The sequence below is a fragment of the Dermacentor albipictus genome, chromosome 5 (genome assembly GCF_038994185.2).
Source record: "Dermacentor albipictus isolate Rhodes 1998 colony chromosome 5, USDA_Dalb.pri_finalv2, whole genome shotgun sequence".
Taxonomy (NCBI): Eukaryota; Metazoa; Arthropoda; class Arachnida; order Ixodida; family Ixodidae; genus Dermacentor; species Dermacentor albipictus.
In genome coordinates this window covers 152,908,985-152,935,937 of record NC_091825.1, presented here as the reverse complement: position 1 = coordinate 152,935,937, position 26,953 = coordinate 152,908,985, and the positions used below count along the sequence as shown (strand labels likewise).

Genomic DNA, 26,953 nt, shown 5'->3' with positions numbered 1-26,953 from the left:
CGCCAGCATGCAACGGCTTGGGTTGCCTAGGGCCTTTGCCAACAGCAGCGACGCTGTGCTGTCACCAGTTGCGGGAAGCGCTTCGATCTCGAGGACTGCTCCGACGACAGCGCTTGAAGACGGAGAGCGATCGAGAAGAACCAGCCGAACGCAGGGCGCGCACCCTCTTTCAACCAGCCGAAAACAACGCCGCTCGCGAGAGCGCCATAGAGCGCTAAAACGACCAACCGAAGGTGCCATAAATGACACTGCAATCATAGAGTTTCATAGAATAATACTGCAATCGCAACCCGCGACCGGCCATATCGAGCACATATTTTCTCTCTCTCTCTCTCTCTCTCTCTCTCTTACATTTCGGAGACTTAACTTGGACACATAAAAAAATGAATGCGTAATAAGAAGAAAGTCAGAACCTGCTGAGTGCGGTGTTTCCTACAACGCTCTATAACTATCACATTGGAAGTTCTGTTCTAAAGTAAATATTTTCGAAGTTGATCAATTTGTCTTAATTAACCATGCAATTAAGCAGCCTACAAGAGCAGTGTGGGCTGCTCCATACAATCTCCAACAACGTGCATTTGGTCGCGTCCTCACAGACACAATCGGCACATTTTTAGCATCACATTTGTCACCATTGATACATAAAGCTACCGACTCTGCTACGGTCACCTTTGGCAGTTAGAAACCGAAACAAGAACGAGAACCAGTCGCAGAGGGCGCCTCGGGCGATTTCGACTGTTCCTCCCGAATCAAAATGGCGAACGAAGTGGAAGTAGCTCCGCTTCGGAGTTTGGATGATTTTCTTCTCGAATCAGCCCGCTTTCAGCTTCCAAACGTTAAGGATTTGGAGAAATGGGGAAACAGAGTCGTCAACAACCTCTTGTACTACCAGTCCAACTATTTCGTCCTTGCCATCCTAGCCTTCCTTGCCGTTGGGTGAGTCTCAGATGGATGACACCACCCTATTTATAGCCTTACGAACAGCTGCGTTCGCGCGCTCGACGAAGAGCCATCGAGGTTGCCCAATAACGCTCCATAACTCTATCCCTGATTCCTCAGCACTTAGGTGGAAAGTAGTTGGTTTGTAATCTGTTGCCTGACGTGCATGTCATGTCTCGTGAAGCGTAACCGTGCACGCGGCAAAGACGCAAAACAGCACCCACCGACGATTCGCGGTGCCTCCACTTCAAGTGAACGTTTGCCACGATATACTTGACTTTACCCGTTCTTGTGCCTTCTTTTGGCTGGAGGCACGTTCTAGAGACGAATGTGTTTTCTTTTGGGGCGAGCTTATAAGACACCTTCTAAATGACCATAAACAATTCATGCAAGACATGTGTTCACGGGAAGGTGAAGCCTTGAAGCGATCATCAGTGGGCTACAAGAGAAGCCTCAGCCAGGTGTCGTTTCGACAAAAGGACTTGTCTTCGTCAGGTCAACAACTATTGCTGCCTTGACAAAGTCCACTTGTCAAAACGTTGGATTCCGAGACCCATCTTCGACCACTGTTGATCAAATACAATACAGTAGGATGCGTGCATCATGTGTAACTCGAGCCATTTGAAGCAAGCACATGCTGCCGCAAAAGTGCACAGAAAAATAATCGATTGACAAAAGATAAATCAAATATCACCCCCCACCGTCTTATTTTCTTGCGTTGCTACCGTGGTAATGAGACTCCATATCAGCAGCTAAGAAAGTCGACATTCACAACTGTTTAGCGTAAACGGCGTATCAGGTAACCTACGATCTTTCATGTGGCGAACTACACATCGGCAAATTGGAGCTTGTTATACCTTATAACATTCTCTTCTGTACCGCAGAATCCTGCACCCTTCCAAAATGTTGTGCGGAATGCTTGCTGTGGCCGTAGCATTCGGCCTGTTCTATTATGTCACCAATTCCAAGAGGGCTGCCACGAAGTTCAAAAGAGACCACCCAATTCTCAGCATCCTGATTATTCTGGCAGGTATGAGCTAAAGTTGACATCGTAGACTGATATTGTTTCATAATCCAGGAGGCTGAACAGAATCCTGTCTGATTTCTAGGTGGCTACTTTATTGTTCACGTTCTCGGATCCGTGGTGGTGTTCTTGTTTGGCATCCTCCTGCCAATAATGTGTAAGTATAGGAAGGTCCGATACTAAATACCCTCACGTTGGAGGCATATATATTGCTTGTTCATTTATTGTCACCCTTATTTACTTGCAGTGTTTCTTGTTATTTATAAATACTGATAGCCTTCTCCTCCCCTATCAACATTTTTGGTCAGTTACAGGCTAAATAATTAACGTCAGGCAGAGGGTCATCATTAGCAACAAGCATTGTTCAGGCAGCGTATTTTCATTGAAATGCAAAGCTAGCAAAATGCCTTGGATGATTTCTTGGTATGATGCAATGCTGTAGCCCTGTCTGTAGTTTAGTATGGAGGAAATGTCTGTTTAATAAGTGCAACACCTAGTGAATGAATCTTGCTAGCAGAAAAGGTCTTGTGGCACACTGAAGTTCATACTCTTATATGTGTCCATTTCTAGTGGTGTTCATTCATGCATCAATGCGGCTGCGTAACATCAAGAATAAGCTGACAAACAAGATTGAGACTATTGGGCTGAAGAAAACTCCAATGGGACTTTTTCTTGATGCACTGGGACAGGAGCCGGAAGCTGGATCGTAAGTCTTCGCGCACACACACAGGTCTTCCTCAGCTGCCAACACGTTAATGACAACTACCACGCACTCTGTGCTACAAATCATTTAGTTCTGCTGCTTGGCTATGTTAGGGTATGCTGATTCTTCAGGCTGAGAGTCTTCTTATTTAAAACTCCCTTATATCTGAAATGAATTAGCCAAGAATCACTGAGCATGATCCTTTTAGCCAACTAACATAAACAATGCTTGCACAATGTTCCAAAGTGTAGGCAGTGCCACTTGTCACTTTACGTCGTTATGCGTAGTGGGTAGAAAGCAGTGCAATATTTGTGCAAGTTGAAGTTGGTGAAGTCTGTGTGCTGTATTGTAATCAACAGCGTGACTATGTGCCACTGATCCATGAATAACAAACATCTGCTGTGATAATAAAATATGCTTACTGATCACAGGGATGCTTATGCATCCTTGCTGCTGTTTCAAAACAGCTTTTGGGATTTAAATTCATTACTGTACTTTTTGTAACCTGTGCAGGCTCTGTAGCAAAAAAAGAAAAAAAGAAAAATATATATATTCTGTTGCTTTGTTTCAAAAGTGATATCTTTCTTTTTCTTTTCTTTTTTTGGCCATGTTATGTTTTTTTGCAAAGGCGTTTCTGTGTGCTTTTGCAACACAAAAGCTTTACAAAGCCATGAATATCAGCGTTTCTGCGTGCTTTTGCGACACAAAAGCTTTACAAAGCCATGAATATCAAATCAGTGCTACAGGAAAAACAATTATGCTTTGCTTTATTTAAAAGAAAGGTGTACGTTTGATTCAGAACCTTTGCTGAGCAGTTATAATGTTTATTGCTTCCTTGATAACAGTCGTGGTAGTCTGTATGCAGTCACTCCTAATTAGACTTTCCAAAAATTTTCACATTGTAAATTGTGACAAGAAATCTGCTAGTTTACATGGATTCCTAGATTGTTGATTCAGCAATACACCATGCCTACAATCTTGGAAGCCCTCTGTCCAGTCTGTTTTGCTGTGACATTGGCAACGTTTGTGACCACAGGTGCTGCAAAATGGAGTTCGCTCATAAGTGTGTGTGAATAATTCGTCATCAGATGCAAATGAAACACTTCTTGTAGCCACTGAAAATTAACATATCCATTTCAAAGCACAAGCTTATGCCCTGATTGTAGTGTGTGTTGGCTAATCTGAGAAAATAAAGTGGCAAATAATCTTTCTCATTCAAAATAAACACTTTGTTGCATATAGCTCTCTGTTTCTCTAGCATGTGCTGACCCACAGACGTAGCAGTGTCGGCCAATTAAAGGTGTGTTGTGTAGTGTGAACAATGACGGCCTGCTTTCTGTAAATTGTTCATTTATCTCCATTTTTATGCTGATAATTATTATTGTACATTGCATTGCTCACAGTGTGCACTGTCCAGCTTTCCCAAAAAAACTTGGGCAAGTTGGTGTTTAGGTTTACTATACACATGGTTCTTGCCACAAAGTACAAAGCATGAAGCATAAGAACATGAAAGAAACAGAAGTGTCAACTACTAACTGTTAAATAGCAGACGCAGATACAACGTGAAGAAGACTTCTATGCATGCACAGTACAGAGAATGTGTAACATACACAACACATCTATCATGTTGTTTTGTTCTGGGACATACTTTTTTGAACGGCAGCTCTTGTGGTGGTGTACTCTGCTGCACTCTGTGTACTATGCATGCATAGAAGTACTCTTTGCTTTATATCTAGGTATGCTATTAAACAATTGGTAGTTGGCACTTCTCTGTGTCTTCTCTGTTACCTTGCTTCATACTCCGTACCTTACACAAAGAACAACATGAATAGTAAGTTTGCACTGTGTTTTGAAGCCAGAAAATCAGCCTTTCATGAAGGAACCCAATACGTACATTTGATATCTCGATGAGTTGATTATTCAGAAATTTTTTGTGGGATAACTTGGGTTAAACCTATCTAGCTCCGAGAAAATGTGGTACTGGTGATTGTTCACTTGCAGACCATTCTAGACAGTGCTGAGGACCTACTATGCTTAGTTATAAGTAGGCAAGCATTCAAGCCAAACTTCCGGACGTCCGGGGTTAACTTGTAAAAGGCAAGGACTTGTTACTCATGTTACATTGTATCCTTCAAAAGAAAGCATGGTAGCGTGGTTGCAGTTCTTACGAAATTTTTGATAAATGGTGTTTCATGAAGAGAATAGGCTTCAGAATGATAAGCAGAACCACTTGCAGCTGCTTCACTCAAGGCATATGTGCAGCTAGCAAAGACTATTGCTTACACTTCTTGCAGATGTCAGAATGGAGCTCAACATGTGACAGCTTTCTTGCATAACAAGATTGACCACAGATTTAAGACATTCTGGATGAAAATTGAGACCCTTTTTTCTTTCATGGCATTCTAACAGGCACCCATTCACTGTTGCACATCTTTTTATTTATTGTGCTCATACACTTTTGACACTCCTCTAGCTACTTTATCTGGTTTATCGTATCACAGTTTTTATGAAGCACTGAAGTGCAGCGGGATGGTCGACTGTATGGTGTATGGTTGTGTTTCTAAAGCGGCAGACACAGGAATGCTGACACGCAATAATTATATGAACTTCATGTTTATGTGCTGATGTCTCTGTGTGTGCCACCTTAGCATTGCAACCATGCTCAATAATCTGTGCCATACTAGCTAGCCCCCGTCAAAGCACTTCTGAAGTGGTGGTCAAGTAGCATGCTGCTGCACCAGTCTTACTTCCTTACTGGCATATTGCTTTTTCAATGTGTCTCTTGCTGCCACGGGCAGTAACCTGCTGATAAGAGAAAAAAACTGCAGAATGTAGATGATTCAAAAAGGCACATGCAACAAATATCATGGAAATTAAGTATGGTGTCTTGCAATGAACCTTGCACAAATTGAATGGAGTTGTGCACTCATTTCCGTGGCTTTCGAGATTTCTGATACTTGGTACACAGCACAGGCAGTTTTTATGTCGATGTATCTCCAACAGCGTTACATAGTGAATTTGTCCAATGCTTCCTAATTGAAATGAAAAGTGACATAGGAAACCACTGAGGCCATCCCTGATTCCATGAGCCCTTGTGCAAGTTATTAAATGCAAGCAGCACATTATTTTCCAAAAAGGCATGATGGAATGCCAGTTCATATTTGCATAAGTCCATTGAAAGTGAATAAATGCTTTGCCTTATAGTGTAATATAGTAAAGCAATAAAGAACAGTGGTATGTCCAGCCTGGTCCCAGTAGCATAATCTCAGCAGCTTCACCATCACCTCAAAAATTTATTATAGGGCAGTGTTGAGAGGCCATCACTTAATCTGATTTTTCTACCAGCTTTCAGAGATGTTGTTACGTAAAATGTTCTTTAATGACACCATATTTTGTAACAATCCATTTTAGTTTTAGTTCTTTCTAGCAGCAACATGTTGGCATCCGAACCATTGACAAATGGCGAAAGAAATAGAAAATGAAATAATTCAGTACATAATACCGCCCCATCTGCCACCTGGACAACATCCGTATAGTCGCTCATTGAACATTACTTTCTTAGAACTTGTCATGGTCCGCTTGTGTGAAATAGCCGTAATTTTACCAGTGTTAGCTAATCTTTCACGTGTTAATAAAGCAGTCTGGTCATACAAAATGTTAATGACTTTCCATCAGTGCCAACAAAGGGTGTTTGATTTGAACGACCTTGGTGGTCAGTGAGAGCTGGAACTATTGTTAAGACAACAGTGCATGGATTTTCAGGCCAGTTCACTAGGCTACGCGAGCTGATGGGGAACGTGACAATTGATGTCAGTTTAATGCGCATGAAAAAACAGGGTCGGGGGGAGAGGCTTCAGTGCATGAAACAACGTTTTGTTAACAAATTAACTGGAACGTTCCAGTTAATTTGTTAACAAAACGTCGTTAACAAAACACCAATGCATTTCTCCGTAAAGTTCGGGAATTTATATCTCGAAACTGATGTCATCTTGAATATTCGTTCCAAATAGATCCGCCTTGCGAACTCCACGGCTATAATTTGTAAGTTGCAATATGGGTCATAATGTAATAAGTTAAAAACTTCATTAGTGATTTTTATTAATTAGTTGATTTTGCATCTCAAGTTTTTGTGCCAGTATTGTCCGCTTCTTCGAGTAGACCAGCTCATGAACTATAGTCGGATACAACTTTAGAAAAAAGGGGAGGCCCCGCCCAGATGACCGAAGCGGCGAAGTCACCGGCCGTCCGGCGCATGACGTCGGTCCAGAGTGCGCGCCCATTGGTGGATGCTCGTGTGCACCCGCCTCGGAGGAGTAAACGCCCCCTTTTTTCTAAAGTTGTATCCGACTATAGAATTGTAATATCTGCCACAGGCAACTTTTAAACATTTTGGAAAGGGGGTCAACCGAGGGGCCCGATTTTTGTTAATCATATCATGAGAAGCCAACAAACAAAGGCATCAAGGAAGACATACGAGAAATTACTTGTACTTACTAACTGAATTAAAGAAGTGATAAATTAATGGCAATGAAAAAACAACTTGCCGCTGGTGGGGAACGATCCCACGTCTTCGCATTACGCGTGCAATGCTCTACCAATCGAGCTACCGCGGCGTGTTTTCCCCGTCCGCTTTCTTGGGGATTTATGTGTTACTAATAGAACTAACCTTGGGAGTGTTAGCCAGCGCCATTACTCACAAACCTTGGCGGCGGATGTGGAACATCCTTTCTGCCACAGGCGTCACAAGTACGGGATCTATAGCATCGCACGCGTAAAGCGAAGACGTGGGATCGTTCCCCACCTGCGGCAAGTTGCTTTTTCAACCACTTTCATTGCCATTAATTCATCATTTCTTTAATTCAGTTAGTAAGTACAAGTAGTTTCCCCTATGTTTTCCTTGGTGTCTTTGTTTGTTGGCTTCTCATGATATGATTAACAAAAATCGGGCCCCTCGGTTGACCCCCTTTTATATATATATATATATATATATATATATATATATATATATATATATATATATATATATATATATATATATATATATATATATATATATATATATATATATATATATATATATATATATATCCAAGCGAAACCCGGCAAAGTAGGAAAATGTTACTCTAAGAAACAGTAATAAAGTAATTTCAAAAAAAAAACAGACAAAGGGACGAACCTCTTGGCCCACTTCACGCTCGTGCGCGCGCGCCAGAGCACTTCCGATGGCCCACTGGTTGCAAAGATTGGTTCGATGTTCGTCAGCCTTTTAGTGATTTTACTGCGACAGCAGAGTTCCAGACTAGACTTGTTTAGGCCAGGAGTGCAGATTTTTGGGCTAGTTGGTTCGACGCAATAATTGAGGTCATAGCGCTGGATTCACACAGACGAGAAAGACGACAGGACGTGCGCTATCAACTTCGATAGATTGTGCAAAACAAAACAAAAATCAAATTATGGGGTTTTACGTGCAAAAACCAATTTCTGATAATGAGGCACGCCGTAGTGGGGTACTCCGGAAATTTCGACCACCTGGGGTTCTTTAACGTGCACCTAAATCTAAGCACACGGGTGTTTTCGCATTTCGCCCCCATCGAAATGCGGCCGCCATAGTTTGTGCACGTCCTGTCGTCTTGGCCGCGCGAATCCAGCGCTATGACCTCAGTTGTTTGTTTAGGCCGGCCGTCCTTTCGTTGTAGGCTGACGACGACGGCAGCCGCCGGCGTTGTGTCGTCGCGAGGCCGTGTCCCCGCCCTCAGCGTAACCCTCGTTATCGGAAGAAGACAGCAAAAACGTTACACGCCGCCCTTAGCTGCAGTGCTTTAGCGTAGCAGGAAATCCCGTCGGGCGTTCCCAACTTTACCAAAGTTTTGAACCCTATATTGTACCGTATATATATATATATATATATATATATATATATATATATATATATATATATATATATATATATATATATATATATATATATATATATATATATATATATATATATATATATATATGCTAATAAGACGGGCTTAGTAAGCCGGCCTCGGGCCATCTTCTCCCATAAATATTTGTTCAAATAGTCAATTGTATATTAAAAAAATAATAATAATTCGCACTTGAGTTCCGTCCTCGCAGAAAATTCGGAAGGAACCAAACAGTACTTCTTTCTTTCTTTTTTTCATTGTACTTTTCCCTTTGTTAGTTATGACGTCCGAGCTTTATGGTAACTGATATTCTGATGGATGACGGTTCACGAAGCCGCTCGAGGCTTTTGCTGCTGGATGTGAGAGGCAAGAAATTATTGAAAGGCTTGAAAAGTGTGTATCCTTTCGTGCATGCGTGCGTGCGTCCCTATCCGCGCGGCTCCAACTTCAGGGACGCCGGCGCCGTCTTCGTTGATTTGACGGCGGCGTGACAGCCACTGCAGGTCCTCCAATTTGGCGCGTCTTTTTAGTTCCGTTATGCTTGAACAACATGAACAGACAGGACAGGTCAACGGAGCGGCACGGTTTTGCAGGGCTGCAATGTCGTTAGTTAAACGTGCACCCGTGAGCAAAAAAAAAGAAAAAAGTATACGGACTGCTGGCTCGCTGAAAAAAACTGAATTGATTCATATTCCATATGTACAAGTTTAAATTGATGAGTGCACTGGAAAGTTCGGACCCTATTGATGAATTAAGTTACATTCGTTGGCGAAGAAGGTCGATTTTATCGCGGAATATCGGGTCCGTGTACTTTTGCGTAGGGGAGTACTTGGGCAGGGCCCCAAATAGCGGAAGCATAGTCAACTTTTGTTCGAATTAGTGTAAAGCAAGCTAGCTTGCGCAAGTCAGAAGGGGCATGTTTAAGATTGCATTTGAGCAGTCCGAGCGAGCGTTGTGTGGGCTTTCCATTTGAGACTGCGAACACCGAGATTCTTGCAAGAAGAAACATGCTGAAATGAGTTGTTGTGGTATAAAAAGTTTGCATCGGGCGTCCACGGTTAGGGAAAGGCAAATTTACGGCATCCTCGACAAATCGCACTGGGGCGCCATTTCATCCAATCATCCTCGCCCGTGTGTGATTTGTCGAGGATGCCGTCACGTTCAGTTAGATTCAGTGGCGCTAACCATGTCGAGTTCCATGTGTTAATTGCGTGTAGGTCATATTTTAGTAGTTGACTGCAAGGGCAGCATTAAGTGTTGTGGCATATCGCTCAACCAGCGACAAATGGTCAAATTTTGTACAATACAGTTTCGTATATCAATACTGTAGTATTCGAGTAAGGGACCAAGCACGCGACTATGTGTTAACCCACATGCGACGTGATCATACGATTAGCCGATATTAACGTCTGAAGACTATTTGAAAAAAAAATTCACTTGATCCGTGCAAGTACATAATGTGGTTGTCAAGTATTGGCTGTGGCAGTCTGCAGAATTCCGCCTCTTCGACCCTATGGAATCACTTGGCGAGGCAGACATAACTGCGTAACAGGGAAACTTTATTGTCCCGAAGGTAGCCAAGGAAATTATTGCCAGTTTAAGGTGCTTAAGTACGTTAGCCTTTACAATCACCAGCGAGTCGAACGCGAACACTAAAATACAAAAAAAAAGTAAGTTTGCGCTAAACGTGCACAACACGTTAGTGGGATATAATCTTCGTTGTAAGACACGCAGACCTGTCACTTTTAGTCGGCGAAAAGAAATGGCACCGCAACCGCACAGAAAGGCTACTCTTAAAGGATTACTGCCACGCTATTTTGACTATTCATTTCTTGCGTTAAATGGAAGTCCTGGACCTCTAAACATAGAAAAAATATTGACATACCTCATAGCGCGGTAAATAATTTAATGGCTTTTCTACACCCAGGTTTGGTTTAATATTCAGGCGACTACTGTGTCGTGACGTCACAGTACGTGGGAGCAGTACGTTGGCGACGTTTTGACACTCCTCGCTACGGCACGCCCGGGCGCCTCGTATGCTGCTGCTCGTTGTGAGTAGCAGCATAGCAGATCAAATTTACGGCGCTTTGAAGCTTGTACTATTTATTCCATGTTTCAGAGTTCTAGGACCTTCGTTTAACGCGAAAAAATGAACGGTTGGAAATACCCTGTCAGTACCCCTTCAATTACCAGCTCCGATGTGACTTCAGCAGTGCACGGGCGCCTTTCCGAACCGCCTTCGTTGGAATGCGACCGAAAAACCGAACCCACGGCCCCCTGCTCGTCAGCAGAACGCCAGAGCCGCTCAGTTACCTCTGTGGGTGCTTAGCCATTGCGCCGCTTTCACCTGCGACGGTGAAGATACGCAAAGAATGTGACAGCACTGCATGTTTTTCCCGACATCCAGATGGTTCGTTATCCTGACGTCATTTGTTGCCGACACGGAGGCTGCGGAAGCACAGTGCGCACAAAGGAGCGGAACGGGAGCCTTTGTTGCGCCTGAGCGCATTCTTGCCCGTGTACGCGGTGTGGACCGCAAGTGAGCCTCATAAATGCTCGCGCTGCTCTCTAAAAAGAGGCAGGCGTGTGCGGAGATCTTGTTCGCCGTACGTTGTCACCAGGGATTGGTGGTGTTTACGAACACCATGTGTTTCGCATTTAGTGAAAGGCGCGTCTGCACCCCAAACCGTGTATATAGCGGCCTCTCGGCGTTATATACCATATGTGGACGCCCAAGGCAGGTACAGATAGCAGGCCGCGGTGCGTTCGGCACCTCAGACGGACGCGGCGTGCTTGTCGCCGTTTCACTCGTCCCGCCTTCCTTACACCAGCAGTTTTGCACCCGATCCTGTGAGCGCACGGCACCGGACAAAGTAAACGGCCAAGGTGGCGGCGATAGCGCAATCGGACGGGGGGCAACAACCTCGGAAAACTGGCGACGGCAGCGTGGGTGGTGGGCCGCCGCTTTTTTTCCCCACCATATGTGGGAGAAGCGGGATACCTTCCTTTCTTTCTTTTTCGCTTCTTCAGACGCGCTGTCGTTGCTTGTGTAGGTAGGTGCGCTGCTTTGACACAGCCGACCGACATCTGGTCGAGCGGCCCAAGGCGGACCCGTGTGGGAAGAAACAATGGACAGGAAATAGTGTACGCCGGCTCCGGGCCACGGAAGGATTGCGGGCTTTCGGTGTGGGTGGTGTGCTATCCAAACGAATTCGGGCAGGCGACAAGCGAAACTGCACTTTCGTTTCTTTACATCAGCACTGACGTCCCCGCGGTTTCTTTAAATTGATCCTTTGTCGCTGCCATAGCTGGGGGTGCGGTAAAGAACGTCACCGGCTGCAGAAAAGTTGATTCTTCGTTTGTTTTCTCATGTAGCGGACGACCTTGCGTTTCTCCGCCCGCTCATTGGTTGTCCGTCTGCGTCGCAGACGGCGAAAAACTGGGAGGAAGGGAAAGGGTGAAGCGAGGGCGTTTCGTCTGAGCGCCTGCGCGCAAGGCAGCGCGGTTGCCCCTCTACCCACTTCTTCCTCTTTTCTTTTTATATCTTCCCATTGGTCGGTTCGCCCAGCGGTTCAAGAAGCTGCCGCGGTTGCGCGTGCCATGTTTTGCAAAACGTGCTCTCTTCAGAGTCCGTCTGCTGCAACCGAGGCGTTGGAAGCTACACGAAGTTTTGGGGAGTTCCCCCTCCTACTCTCTCCTGTTTCCGTTCTTTCTTTTGTTGTTTCTGTTCCTCGCGCCACGCTACTTACGCTGGCGTCGGCGCGAAAAGCAAGAGTGCGCATGGGGGGAGAAAATCGCCGCCATCGTCGGTGCCGGAGGCACGTTCGTCCAATGAGCCCGCCTCTCTCCGCCTGTCTCCGGTCGCTTCCCGTAGACTTTATAATTAGAGCCAGCAGCACCAACTCCTCGCGCAACACCAGCGCTGCGCGCGTTGAGAAGAAAGTAAACAAGAGCTTGCCGCCCTCCGGCCAAAGCTAGCTGTTGCTCTTCGCACCATCCTAGCTCGTGGCAGCTCGTACGCCGTTGAAGCGACGTGAACCGCTTCCCTGCCGCACGCCCTCCCCCGCCGTCCTTTGCATAGCGGGACAAAGTTCAGAGTTCCTCGCGTTGTTGTTATTGTTGCTGCACACGGCGGCCCCTCCCTGCTGCAGACGCTCCTCCTCGGTGCTTAAGACAGAGCGAAAGAAAAAAAATGTATTAGTAAAGAAGGAAAAGGAAAGGCGCCCAAAAAGAGCCAAGCCACCGATGCTGAGTGCAGAGCTTCAGTCAGAAACCGATCTCGAGGTCGCACGCACGCACACGTGAAAATTGAGCTAGCCTCCAAGACACTGCTCTCCCAGTTATCATAGAAGAAACGGGGTCCACTTCCATGTTCGCCGACGCCGAAGTTTCGGCTCTGGACGTGCCCACGGCGTACCCGCGGCATTATCAGTCGTCCGGTGCCCCGACTGCTGCATCGACTGCCTACGAGCGCTGCTACGGGTCGACGGCTGTTCTGATGCGTCGCCCGTCGTATCCAGAAGTCGCCTCGGCCGCCTTCTACCCGCTGGACGATGTGCCGCTGCCTTGCTCCACGCTGGCGGATCATCGTCGCCACACCCCTTCGTACGCAGTATATGACCGCAGTTACGTCGACGCCCCGCCTTCTTCGTACCTGTACAGCGCTGCCGCTGCGGCGTACGACTGCGTATACGGTGACTGCCCAGATTGCGTGGAGGCCGGCTACTCGCCTGCGCCTGGCGGTAGCCGGTCGCCCGCCGGAGCGGACGACGAAGACGCCAGGGCCTCGGCTGCCGCCTGCCCCTCGCAGACGACGTCCGCCATGTCGCGGCGTGCTACCAGCGTCGCTCGCAAGAGGAGCCTCTCCCAGGCCGAACTGGAACGGCGCAGGTCCTTGGCGAACCACCAGGAACGGCGTCGCATGCACCGGCTCAACTCGGCGCTGGATCGATTGCGTAGCACGATACCGCCGCGCCTGCAGAACGGCAGTCGGCGCCTGTCCAAGATCAAGACTCTCAAGATGGCCATCAACTACATCGTCGAGCTGCAGACCGTGCTGAGCCCATCGACTGTCTCTGCAGCTGGCGGCAGTGTCGTCGGTTGTACGCCTGTCTCCCGTTCCTGGAACTGAACGATGCCCGCATTTTCTTTGTACACTGCTATGTACCGACTGTCGTGCATGCGAGTCAACTACGTGGAACGAGCGGTGAGATTACCGTTGACACTACGTCGAGCTGTGCTCGCATTTAGCAATTGTGATGATAGTATACGCATCTGGCATGGGGGATTACTGTGAGTTACGCGCGCATGTGAATCTAGCTGTGAGATGCGGTGCCTGCTTCGATCTCCGGGTGACAGGGTTGTTTATACAACACGATCTTACGAGTGATGCTGTTCAGCGACTGCCTTGCGTACATTTCTTTTTTCATATGGTGCTGACCTTCAGCGCTGCTGATATTGTGATAGTAGGTTCGTTAACGAAGAAGCTTTGTTAATGGAACGGTGTTTTGGTAGCCTCGTATGACGTCTTTGTTGATGGCCACAAGCAGGCACTGCCAGTATCATATCGTTAATCTATGTTAGGTTGCGCGCTCTGGAAACTTTGACGACATCTATCCATGTGATGTGGTCCAGTATAGCGGCACAGACGCGCTGCAGCTGATACTCGGTTGTGTAAAACAGCTCGCAAGCCAGACTGACAGGCTGTGCCTGTTGCCAGCGCATGCTATCCTTACCGAGGGTCGCCGAAATGGATGTCTTCGCAATAGTTTAATCGCTATAACTGATCGGCATCTTTGACAGCGTCTGTGCTAACTGCAGTCGCTGTAATTCTGGCTAGTTCATGTAAACTTATTGAAAGAGTATTGCAAACGTGCGATGTATAACATTTCAATGCTTCGCCCGAATATTGCAATGTATCGCTTAAATTTTTCGCAAGCGTGTTGAATGTTTGCTGCAGTTCGCGGGAATTAACGCTTACCCTATTGCAATGAAACCGCTGCGCGTGGCAAGCCATACACGTTGTCGGCGAAAAGTTCCGCTGTTGTACAAGCGCGCATGAAAGTTAAATTATTTTATTACATCAAAAGTAATCGAAGAGTTAATACGCGTCACATGCATCATTTGATTGGTATCGGTACCATTCGTTCGCACGTTCTCATTTTTTCGGTTCATCTCGTGCGCACATTACATTCGCAATCTGTTCGCCGCTTGTTTCGTATATTTCGCACAGCTTCGCAGATGATAGGTTCGTCTCTTCTCGTTTTCTTATTGTTTTTAAGATTTAAGATTACTTTTGTACATATTTGTTACGCCATACGACTGTGCAGTTTCCGTTCATGTATATGTGTGCGGCACGAGCTTAGCATGTGATGTTCTATCAACTGGGGTGTAATTCAGTGTGTACATTTGTCATGAATGTGGCCATTTCATTCTCTATATCTATTTAATCGCCCAATTTTCGTGCAATCTTGGCGCATGGACCGTGGCAGTGAAAATGTTGCTCTGAATTGTTTGCTTTTTTTTTGTGAAGCAATAAAAGCTCGCATATCGGCAGCGTGGCAAATTACTTCGGTCGGCACTCCGCATACTATAGCATTTTCCGTGACTTAGCTATGGTTGCGGAATTAACGTGTCTCCATTCGCTACGAATGGTGGCATGTGCGTATATCTCCGTGTACACATTTCGCGATGACCGATACATAATAGTCATACACAAAAACGAGCTTTTTATTGACTGGTACATGCTCCATCGCTTGCTAAGTAAAGTGGATCTTAAAGTTTAAATAATCATTGTAGTTCTCATGTGTTTCCTCTTGGTTCCAGTCGATGTTTCCATCAAGGAGCCGTGTTTGCATTCTTAATGATTATGCTGGCTATCTCTGATCTGACCTCATCAAGATATGACGAGTACTAACCTCCTACAAGGTCCTCCAATATTGGGGGGGCTGGCTAAGCGCACGCTTTTTGTGTCTGATCGTTAAGAATTGCGCTTTCATCTGTGGCTGACTACTAGCGTAAGTTGAAAATCGATCGCGAGCACGAACATGATTTATACGTCAGTGTTTGAATTTAGTATTATCGCAGCCTTGCCCAAGATTACCGAAGTATAAGAGCCGCCAGCATTTCATTTCTTGTTATATAGTGGAACTAGTAACTATATAAGAGGGTTCGGATGCCGAGTTTTGGCAATACAATACGTTTATCGACCGATGTGTGAAATATGCAAGCACTGACCGATGGCCTCGCACATGCGTAGCTGCTGAAGTCGAGCTCGGAATCGTATGTGCTGTCTGTTGCTTACTGCAGATGCGTTGCCGGCGAAAAGCTTCAGTATTGTATGGAAGCGCGCGTATTATTGCATCAAAACTAATATCATGGTTAGCAAGTGACACGTAATCACGTTCCATTTAGGAGTAACTTATGATAGTTGAATTAAAAATCGGGACAGCAGTGACTCCGAAAAACCAGGTGGCACTGTGTTGTTGGAGCGCAGGCCTGTGCACGTCCCTTTACACGGCGTCACCCAACAAGGCCACCCGAGCGCGCGATCGCTGGTGGCCGCATTTCGACGAGGGTGAGATGCAGGAACGCCATTGCACCGTTCATTTGGTGCACGCCAAACAACCACAGGTGGTTAATGTTAATCCCGAGTCTATACGGCGTCCGTCAGAGCCTACGGTGTAGTTTCGGGCGACCCCGCCGCGGATCAGTGGCCACGGCGTTGCGCTGCCGAGTTCGAGGTCGCGGGTTCGAACACCGCTGCTGCGCTCGCGTTTAAAGTGCGTCGAAATGTGAAGACGTTCGTGTACTTACATTTAGGTGCACGTTAGAACCCCAGGCGTCGCGAAACTGACCCGGAGTCCCCCGCTATACCGTGTGCCTCATGATCAGATCGCCACGTAAAACCCCGAAATTAACCACCATGTGGTGTCGCGGCTATGGCGTTGCGTTGCTATAGGCCTAAGGGCGTGGCATCAAACCTTGCCCGCATTTAGATGAGGCCGAGTTGCAAAAACGGCCGTGTGTATTGGGTGCACGGTAAGAACGCCCAGTCGATTGAAATTCGGTGTCCCCAACTACGGCGTGCCTCGTAATCATGTTGCGATTTTAGCACGTAAAACTCCAGTGTGAAAATTTGAACATGGACGAATAAAAGGCACGTGCGCGCACGCACGCAGAGGCGCCTCCAACGGTTTATTCTTGCGATCATATTGGTATACTTTATACACATGTGGCATCAGTGTAACCTGATAAAATCGGCGCGCAAAACTGAAAAAAACAACACAGATTCTTCGCAACCTATCAGTTCTAAGTATTCCGTGCTGGCACTCCCAGAAAATTAGCTTCTTTTTTTGTTAATGCGATAGGTGACATGCTCGCACGCCCACTTCACCAAGCACTTCAATCTCTTCCGCTTCGTTAATCTCTCTAGTAAGCTTATTCTTGTTTCAGCCAACAATTCTGCAGGTATCAAGCAGCATGCTGATGACCCCCACACGCATTGCAATGTGCCGCAAGAAAACCAGCAGCAATTCTTTTTTTTTTTTTGCATTGTAACGTAGCGCCTGTGTGTGTATGTGTGTACGTGCCTTTTAACAAATCGCGCTTTTTCAGTCGTTCTTGTGGATTACCAACGTGGCCAAACTGCCACTCTGGTAGTTTTGGGACGTTACGCCCCACAACTTGCCTATATGTACCAGGGCCGCCGCGAGTCACGCCGCAACGTTATAAGACGTGGTACAGCAAACGTGAAAGTGCGGAGGTGCACCTTCACAAATGTTCATTTAAAGCCCGCTGCATGCGCGCATAACATCGTGCTTTCACGCGCTCACGCTTGCTGTCGCCACATTTTGACAGCCCTGCGTGCACGCAGTCGCACGCTGGCGTCACTAACCTGCGGCCACCGCGGACTCCTCCTTCCCTTCCCATCTTGCAGCCACGCCGCCGCGACGGTTGTTCAGGCCGGAAGCGAACTGGCAGACAAGCTGGAAGAGAAGCTCGCCCAGATCGGACAACGTACGTCGCCGTTACGGGCGTGACACGCACTATCTGCATCTCACTCTCTGTCCTGAGCGTTCGGCCCGGGAACACAGGGTTCCACGAGCATGTAGCATGCATCCCGAGGCCACCGTGTTTCTTTTACTTGATATCAAGCTGTATACGTCGCGTTCGCACCGGTTCGTTAACACGTCTGTCTGAGCCCACTTTTGTGTCGTGTGCGCCACCGAGATAGGTGCGCATATACACGCAAAGTAGCGTGCCGCAACATCTCGAAGGCGCCTTGCCGCGCAAGTTCGTCTACACGCGAAGACGAGACAGATAAGCAACATCGCGCACGTGAAAGCGACATAATTTTAGGCAATTATTATTATTATTATTATTATTATTATTATTATTATTATTATTATTATTATTATTATTATTATTATTATTATTATTATTATTATTATTATTATTATTATTATTTCACATGTTTTCCCGCTTTCACGAATAGTCTCCTATCAGCTCTCGAGTCGCTTCTCCCATTGCAAGTCCCAACCACTTCACATGCATGGGCGCTTGTGTCGATCGTGTTTTATGCTTTCCTCACTGTGCCCATATAAATCGATGAGTTTGATCGAGGGTTTTTGACACGTTGTTGAACATTACAGTTGAGATTTTTCCACGCGCAACGAGGTGCACCGTCTGAAATGACGACATGTACTTCAATATTGGTCAAATTTGACAATTTTCGGCACATTGGGTAGTCCGGGAAAAAAAAAAAAACTTCGACATGTGGTATTGTCGAAACTATAGGCTCCAGAGCCCCTAATACTTCTCCTATAAAACAATACAAAATTGCGCTTTTACTCTGCTACATAATTTTATGACAGTAGCAATGAAGACTAAGAAGCTTCTGTCGGATTGTCTAAACTTCAGATACGACGTGCACGCTGTTTTAACCAAAAAAGCTTTATAAACGGTGGTTTTAGCGATATGTCAAACATCGGTACATGCTAAGGAGTGCGTGTTGTTTTGATGATTGTTTATGACTAGTATAGATAGTAGATATATAGTACTAGTACGACTAGGGGGGAGGGGGCAACTTCGTTGTTTTTCTTCCCCAGAGTGGATATAGCTTTTATCCGTCAGCGTTTCGACAGCGTACGTACACCTTATTCCGTACGAGCAATGCTTCACGCGTCGCGTGGTGCTTTCAGCACGCAGTCTTATTTCAGACCGACCTTCGGCAGAAGATTGACTAGCAGCTCTAATATCTTATTCTTGAACACTGCCTGTGCAAACGTATTTATTCAATGCTGTACAATACTGTGGAACACTGCGCATTACTGTGCAGTACTCTAAAGTACTGTACAAAGCACGTGAAGGCTCAGTTCGAGGCGCACCACTAGACCAGTTGCTAGCGGAGAAAAGCTGCTCTAAAACAATAACCGAGTATGAGGAGGATGCTCCCCAACCTGGCGTACATTGCTTCTAGGTCCTAAAGAATGCATTAAAGAAACCAGGTGCTTGCTGCAATTAGTAAAAACAAATGCTCCTAGTACAATAAGCGCTTACTCGTTTTCACATTTGCGTGGTCATGGCTTTGCCGCGTAGCATGGGCAACGTTGTGACTGCGATAGAAAACAATAGATATGACAAACAGTGCGACAAACAGCTTCGGCACAACGTCGCTGGTTCGATACCCATCTGCGGCTGCCGCGTTGCGAAGGAATGCGGAAAAATGCGCGTGTATTACCCAGCGACGGGAGCGCGATATGGAGCACTCCACCGAGGTGGTCTAAGTGAATCGTCCGCTGGCCTCCGTAACCGCATTTCTCATGGAATTTGTATTGCTTTCGGTCGGACTTTAAACCACATTTTAATCTTACAACAACGTGAACGCTTAACAATTAGCGAGTCCAAACCGGAAAACCTGCCTTTTGAACGCATCTTAATATGTACGATGTTGACTTGTGAACATGACTCGTGTAAAACTCGCGTAAACTAAGGAATCCACTTCTTTTCTTTTTTGCCCGGTTCAGACGCTTTATTTAATATACGCACTTTACAGAATTTCAATGCGTGTTTTGGTTAGAAGGTACGGATTTATAAACAAAAACTGGTATTTATGTATATTTTATTTACCAATTTCCCGAAATGTTCGTTTAAGATCTCAAAAGTGTACATCTAATAGTCGATAGAGAATTCATATTTCACTCTTATTTGCAACAAATATCATTCTAAGCTGCTTAGCAACTGCCTCTCTAATGAGGTGATTCTTCGTTTCACAGTCACTCGAATAGGGAAATCGGAGCTACCCTGTGCATTATACGGCTTCCCGTTAAGAAAATGCAGGAATGAAAGCACTTAAAGAAAAGCGCATACACGGACACCGTGATGCGCCGTTGAGACCAGTTCTGTGGCGTTGCTGTGTTTCTATGGCACAACCTCGCACCATCTTATTTCTTGTACATACTTCTATACAACTGCGCGCCCGCGTTTGTTCACTTCCGTTGTGCGTGCTTTGCATCGGCGTGTTTTTCAAGTCAGTTCTGTGGCTTTTTGTTTTTTACTTGATTTGCATTTTTTTATTCTTTTTCAGAAGTAATGACCGAAGGGTAGTGTTTCGGTGGCAGAGCTTTAATGTACGTCTGTCTGTCTTGTCTTTCACCCTCAAGGTATGAAAATTAACAGGAACCGGTGATGATGACTTCCCGTGCCATTTTGGAGCAACTTCGCGAACCTTCGTCAGCATGCTTTTGGAGACTGGAGCGCGACTGGAGCGACGTCGCATTTGCACCGACTTTCGCCTTGAGGCTGAATGGACTTCGCCTTTTCTTCTTCTTTCTTTTTCCTTGCGTTATTTTGCTACATGTTTGCAATGCATTCGCACAGTCGTTTCCACTCTTGGATCTCTCGCACAATTTTGTCTGCTCCGGTGCTTGCTTTGCGGACCGCGAAAAATGTGTGGTGTGCCTTACCGTAAAGTCCCGAGAGATAGCCCACCTAAAATCGAGAGAAAATCGAACGAAACTATGAGGTGGGCTAACTTTCAGTCTGGTGGGCAACTTTCATGTGGGTAACTTTCAGTTCTTTTAAGCCGGGGGCTTAGTCAGGGGTGCGTTATCTTTCGGGGGTGCGGCATTTCTCGGGATTTTACGGTATATGAATTACTTATTTATACCAACCTAAGGCTGCACGTGTGAGTGAGTCAAGCTGCAGTAACAACGAAGAAACCAAATGAATAAAGCCAAGCTTTCAGTGCTAAATTTTCGTCTGGTGTGTTCCTGTTGAGCAGACCTTCTCTGTAAAGCAAATAAACGTATTGGTTTAATTTGTCATTTATCCTGACCGACACGCATGTATAACCAGTGAAGAAAATAAAAGTGCGTGACCTTAACGTTGGTTATCTAATCAGCGGAACGCAGACGCTGCGTTTACGAAAAGCTGCGAATCGGTGTTTGCGTCGTGGCCCTGCATGGCGCCCTTCTGTTCGGTAAACGAAGGCCGAAGGTCGCGGGTTCGATGCCCGGCCTCACTGCGACTGGACCGGAATGCAAAAAGCGCCTTCGTGCAATCAGATTCATTTGTGTGCACGTGGAGGAAACACAGGATGACCAGGTTTAGTTAGTAGCCGCCCACCACGCGTGCTTTGGTCACTGCATGTGTGTACGCGTTGGTGCACACACGATTTGGGTTTGCTTGTTCTGTCCGGTATAGCGGATGGCAAAAAAAAAAAAAATGCTCGCACGTTGAGCTGCGGGTCAGTCGAGCCCTCTGATTGCCCGACATGCGACTCCGGTTCACTCCGCACTGCAAGAAGTACCGCTACGCGCGACCGCGTCACTAGGGAGTTTTAGTGTTGGGGACGCAAGCGGCTTGCGTACGCAAGAACTAGGGGCGACGTTACTGCGCATGCGTAGACCGCTACGTCTACTTGCGTCCTTGGGTTGTTGGAGCGGCCGAAAACATCGCTGCCCCTAAGAGGTCACGTTACCCACGTGACTCTTGCGGTATAGGAGAACTTACGAGTAGCTAGCGGGTAGATAATCTAATAAATATTTCGCCAAGTGTCGACAGACGTCGTTTTTATGTGTATTAGAGAGGTTTAGCGTGTGTGGCATTCGGATAAACGCAGTTGGGGTGTTGGGGCGGAGCCATAAACGAGAGCGGCTGCATGGTGCTGCCACCTGGTGGCGCAAAGCTCAAACAGACAAAAACAGCTAATATTGCAGTAACCAAGCGTATTTTACTTTGCTGCGGGTATAAATTTTTGGCAGCAACACAATTAAGCCAGTGCCGATAATTTACACCAGCAGCGAAGTAGAATAGACTTGGTTACAGCAATATTAGCTGCTTTTGTCGATTTGAGCTTTGCGCCACCAGGTGGCAGCACCATGCAGACCGCTCTAGTTCATGGCTCCGCCCCAACGCCCCAGCCTGCGTTTACCCGATTACCGGACGCTGTAAACCTCTCTATTAACTGCTTCTAATAAAAAGAGTTTAATGTATTTTACTTCATATGCTTCATTTCATATTTTATAGCATGATAACGCAGCAACGCTCAGACGTTGGTGGTGCTGCGAGCGCATGCGACCTCATTGCGGTTTGCGTTTGGGGCCGCTAACCTATAACACGTTTCTGCTTGCGTACGCAAACGCAAACGCACCCAAGCGCTTGGGGCCCCAACGCCTTGCGTCCCCAATACTAAAACTCTCTACTAAAGGCACTGCTGTGTTTGGCGGGGTGTTCGACGTGCCACGGTGCGTAAGCGACGACGAAGGAATAATTGTTCCTTCTTTGGTCGTGGTGTCTTCAGCTAGTAATTAACTTGTGCGTGTTGTTTGAGCAGCTGATTTAGATCTCTTTATTTGGAAAAGCGCGGACTGACTGACTGTGTTTGGAATTTAATGACTGTGTAATTGCGAGAACTCACTAGAAAATGCGCAAAGCATTATCTTACTACCTTTATTTTATTTCAGTGGAGTTTAAATGGAACGTAATTATGTAACCTTGACATCAAAATCCGGGATTGAAAAGGTTATTGGCAAAGTGTAGCCTTGGGACGTTAACTGCCACTGATTATTTAAAGGCAGAAACTGCGGTTCCTTTCCTGTTCTAGAAACCCGCAATCAATTTTTTTTTTTCTGCGCCGGGCTTTTATAAGTGATACCACCAAAATATGTGGGTGCAGCGGTGTCAGTTGTTAAAAGCTGTTCGGCGCGAAGTTGCAGAAGATCCAGACCCGCACCCGAAGAATAATAATAAAAGGTGGAGGGAGTTCTGTTTGTAAAAAGAGTTGCCGACCTATCGTGATGTTATCAGCACCATAATTTTCCCTTAAAAGTCTCTAGTGGGGCATTGCAAAAGGTAAGAGAAGGAGGGGGCAGTCATCATTAATAGACAGTGATCATTTATACAATCAAAAAACAATTTCGTCAAGCCAAAAACATAACATGCATATAAGAACAAAAAAAACTAAAATACTTCATACAAGAAGAATTATGGCAATAACACAACTGTTCTATGCAACACTAAATACGGTTAGTAAAAAGAACATCACTTATGTGGTTGACTGCGAATGTGCTTTGACAACGCTTCTTGCCACCTTGAAAAGGGTTCTGTTCATTTACTGTTGAATTGGGCAATTTATTCCACTCATTAATGACGACTTGATGAAATGATTGATTAGAAGCGTTAATCTAATCATGAAATCGTTGCATGCGTAAAGACTTATAAAGTTAGACATGTTATTAGGGAAAGCAACCGGATAATGGAAAACAACTCTTACGAACGAGAAGCTTCGTGAACTTGTGGTTCTCGCTCATACACCAAAGTAGGAGCCCTTGTCGCTCCTGAAGAAAGCAGAAAAGCGAATAATTCGCTGACGGAAGCTTGGTTGGACTTGAATGCAGCTTATTGCGCACAAGACGAGAACAAAGAAGAGGCTGAGACCTCTTCTTGGCGCAAGAAGCTGCATTCACGTCCTACCAACATGCCCAAACAGTCACCTTGGTTGGACCACGTGCGCAGACTGCTCTACGCCTATTTTCCGCAGTTGTTTTCAGGAAAGAGGGCGAGAGAGAGAAAGGATCGTTGGTATGAGGAGGCGCATCCGCGGTTGCCTTAGGTGAAGAACGAGAGGGCCTGTCTGGTTTCCGAAAGTGTCGGGAGGGGGGAGACCACCTCCAGTGCATCTCGAGGCGCTTCTTCTCTCTTTTGTACTCTCGTGCACGCGGTGTCGGTTTTCGTCGGCACGTGCTCCAGGCGAGACGGGCGGCCGTGGTGCTATCTCGAAAGGACTGGAGACCCGCTTCAGCGCCGGGCATTTCCGTGCATCACTGCCCTACATCTACTCCTTCACGCGATGTGCGCTTAGCTGCGCACATCGAGGTGACGCCTCTTGCGCATTGACCAGCATAATGAGGATCACGCTGTAGTCGCATGCATCTTAAGTCATTAGACCCGTGCTACAAAATTGAGCGGACTCATGTTACCCACTTAACCAGGAATGCACGTTATTCATCAGCCTTAATTGGTTATATGACCACTGCAAGCTGAAGGCCTCTCCCAGCGAATTTCATTAGCTGTATTGCGTCAGCCGACTACATCTTATGTCTGCAAATTTCCTAACCTTATCGCGCCACCTTATCAACTACTATTTTCCCTTACCTTGTCACCCAACGCTAACGGGCCACTGTTTCCCCTGCGCATTACATTAATTCAATTTCTTCCTCTTAATATTAGCTAGCCGCGTTTGCTCTTCAACCTCGTCTCGCATATCATTTTGCCTATCTTTGGGCGGTCCTTCTCAACTTCTAAGTTCTTACGGCGATGTTGAGTTCTGGCGCTGTGGTACTCCCTTGGAACGTTTAAAACTGCTTCAGGTTTTAGCCGCAGGCCCATTGTGCTGCACGCAATTACACCGAGACAGACTAGAGGCAAGATTCGTTGAGGAGAATACGTCAACCGCGCCGTGGCGCATGGCTGCATGGTGCTTTAATGCAAGCACTTCTCGCGCTGAACAGTGCAAGCATCGTCGCAACGGCACTGTGCCGACGGGGCCAGATTCACATCGAGTGAGCTAATCGCGAACTTATCATCCACATGTAGTTTACCCCTGTGTTCCACGAATTGATGTGTTTAAATGCTCGTAGATCTTTGCGAAAAACGACTGAGAGCCACAGCAGAGAGTTTTGAAGAAAAACTTGGGTTGGTTACTTTGGGATGTGTTCTGTGCACGTGATGTAGAGTTAATAATGTACTGCAGGTACGGGAATTGCAATGCGTTTGTTCCCCTAATGTAACAGCCCGACCAGACTTACAGTGTTTAATATAAAAATGAAACACAGCTAAATAGAAAGGCAGTCAGTGCTTCCCCGTGCAAAGGACTCTGTGGTCGTATACAGGGTGTTTCACGTAACATGAACCAAGAATTTTAAAGAAGATGTGGTTAACCGCAACTGAATGAAACAAATGACACGTGGTTTGCCGTCGTGTGGCGCTTCTTGGGATATTTTTTTATGTTGCGCTTAGTAAGTTAATTGACGAAGATCAATTATGCAAAATTTTTAAATATCACTTTAGGACCAAGTGCGTTTCGTTATGTTGTAGAGGATATTCCAAGATAACCTATGCAATTTTTTATGGCGACGTACATGCTGCCTGTTGATTTTTCTCGGCGTTTCAAGAAAGCCCGCGAAATACGAAATAAAACCACGTGACGGTGCTCGTGCGCTATCGCATTGCAGCGCTCTCAACTGCGCTTCGTGCGAAAGAACCGTGCGCTCGGACCGTGACAAAGTGACCGGCCGCGTCTCTAGGCATAGGCTTTACAGTGAGTCAGCAACTTTGTCGGCGGCGCACGGAAAGAAAGCACCCTGGTAAGCGATAGGCTCGACGCACGGCTGAGAGCGCTGCAATACGATAGCGCACGAGCGCAGTCACGTGGGTTTGTTTCATATTTCGCGGGCTTTCTTGAAACGCTGGGAAAAATCGGCACGCAGCATGGACGATGCCACAAAAAATTGGATCGGTCGTTGGAAAATTGGATCGGTCGGACGTAACGAAACCCACTTGGCCCTAAAGTGAATATTTAAATAAATTGCATAATTTATCCTCGTTAATTAACTCACAATTAACTCACAAGCGCAATATAAAAAATACCCTCAGGAGCGCCACATGACGCAAACTATATGTCGCTGGTTTCATTAAGTTGCGGTTAACTACTTCTTTTTTTTATTCCTTCATTCATGTTACGTAAAACACTGCATATGATGTCGCACGGGAAACTATGCTTTCGCAACACAAGGTGCCAGAGTATTTACAAGGCACCTTTCTAAATCTTTGCGAACCATCCGGGCCTTTGTTGACCCGACCGTGTCTGCCGTTGCTGTCTTGCCGAATAGCTAGCTGCGCGCGTGACGTCGCGTATCACGTGCGACGAGCACTTGCTCCCGCGCCTGTTTTAATTAGGTCACAGACACAAGAACGAAAAGGGGCGAACCGAAGTCAACCTCGCCGCGCTGCACGCGTACCTCTCCTCACCACTCTTCCTCTGACAAACATCGCCATCGTGACACGTCACGGCGTCTCAGAGTGTGCCATCGCACGAACTGGCGTTTGTTTGCATTGGGGCACATATGCGAATATTAATTTTCAAGGCCGAATTGAATTCAAATCGATTGTGCCAGAAGCGAATCGAATCGGACGGGCTACTTTCCGAATAGTTTGCGAATAATGAATAGACGTTCTCAGAATTAGTATACAAAAGATGTTCGCATACTGGTATTCTTAACGTGCTCAATTAGTTACTGTCATTACGAGCGCGTTATTAAGCATTCTTTATTGAAAATGCAATCAAACGAAGCATTAGCAACAAATAGGCAGTTTGCACGCATACACGGGACTTCATAGAATAAAGAACAACTTTTCGGGGACTGCGAACGATCGCTGCGCAGCCGGTAAAGTCCGGCTTCCCGATGGCCAACGTGTTCCACTACGTGAATTCCTCCCGCAGGGATGGAATTTATCACACTTTTGTTCGTGTTTTCTGTTTATTTGCGCGCACTTGACGTTTTGGAATATCCTAAAATAATCCGCAACATATTCGTGTCTATACGAATAGTGACTATTCGATTCGTAATTCGAAACTTTCTATTATTCGCACACCCTATACTTGTGAACAGTGTGACGCACAAACATTTCATCTTCTTCGTTACGCGTGACGTTAGAGTTGCGACCTGTGCGGTGCATAAAAATTGCATGAGCTAGGTTGCGCGTTGCTCAGGATGACATATCGTATTTAGTTCAGGAAAGCTTCGCTTAATTCACAGGGATTCCGCGATACGGGCGTTGGATCTGCATAATTATTGAGGACTGTCGACTTAA

The 26,953-nt window shown here is 46.1% G+C and overlaps 2 protein-coding genes across 3 annotated transcripts; both read left to right on the top strand.

Moving 5' to 3' along the window:
• The first annotated feature begins 721 nt into the window (after positions 1-721).
• On the top strand, positions 722-20,963 carry Jwa (PRA1 family protein Jwa). Of its 2 annotated transcripts, XM_065432367.1 has the most exons (6): positions 722-936; positions 1,824-1,969; positions 2,049-2,120; positions 2,534-2,669; positions 17,517-17,596; positions 20,242-20,963. In XM_065432367.1, the coding sequence occupies exons 1-6, from the start codon at positions 755-757 to the stop codon at positions 20,265-20,267; spliced, it is 642 nt and encodes a 213-aa protein (XP_065288439.1). In that variant the 5' UTR covers positions 722-754; the 3' UTR covers positions 20,268-20,963. The 2 variants fall into 2 exon arrangements, with proteins under 2 accessions (XP_065288439.1, XP_065288440.1); XM_065432368.1 differs by lacking the exon at positions 17,517-17,596.
• LOC135902356 (class E basic helix-loop-helix protein 23-like) lies at positions 10,574-15,134 on the top strand. Its single transcript, XM_065432366.2, has one exon. It carries the CDS (start codon positions 12,948-12,950, stop codon positions 13,707-13,709), a length of 762 nt encoding a protein of 253 aa, XP_065288438.1. The 5' UTR covers positions 10,574-12,947; the 3' UTR covers positions 13,710-15,134.
• Positions 20,964-26,953: the final 5,990 nt, after the last annotated feature.

Coding starts and splice junctions, on each gene's coding strand:
- LOC135902356 (XM_065432366.2), top strand. CDS start 12,948: ATGTTCGCCGACGCCGAAGTTTCGGCTCTGGACGTGCCCACGGCGTAC.
- Jwa (XM_065432367.1), top strand. CDS start 755: ATGGCGAACGAAGTGGAAGTAGCTCCGCTTCGGAGTTTGGATGATTTT. Junction 937..1,823: donor CTAGCCTTCCTTGCCGTTGG/GTGAGTCTCAGA, acceptor TCTGTACCGCAG/AATCCTGCACCCTTCCAAAA. Junction 17,597..20,241: donor GCTCGCCCAGATCGGACAAC/GTACGTCGCCGT, acceptor TTCACCCTCAAG/GTATGAAAATTAACAGGAAC.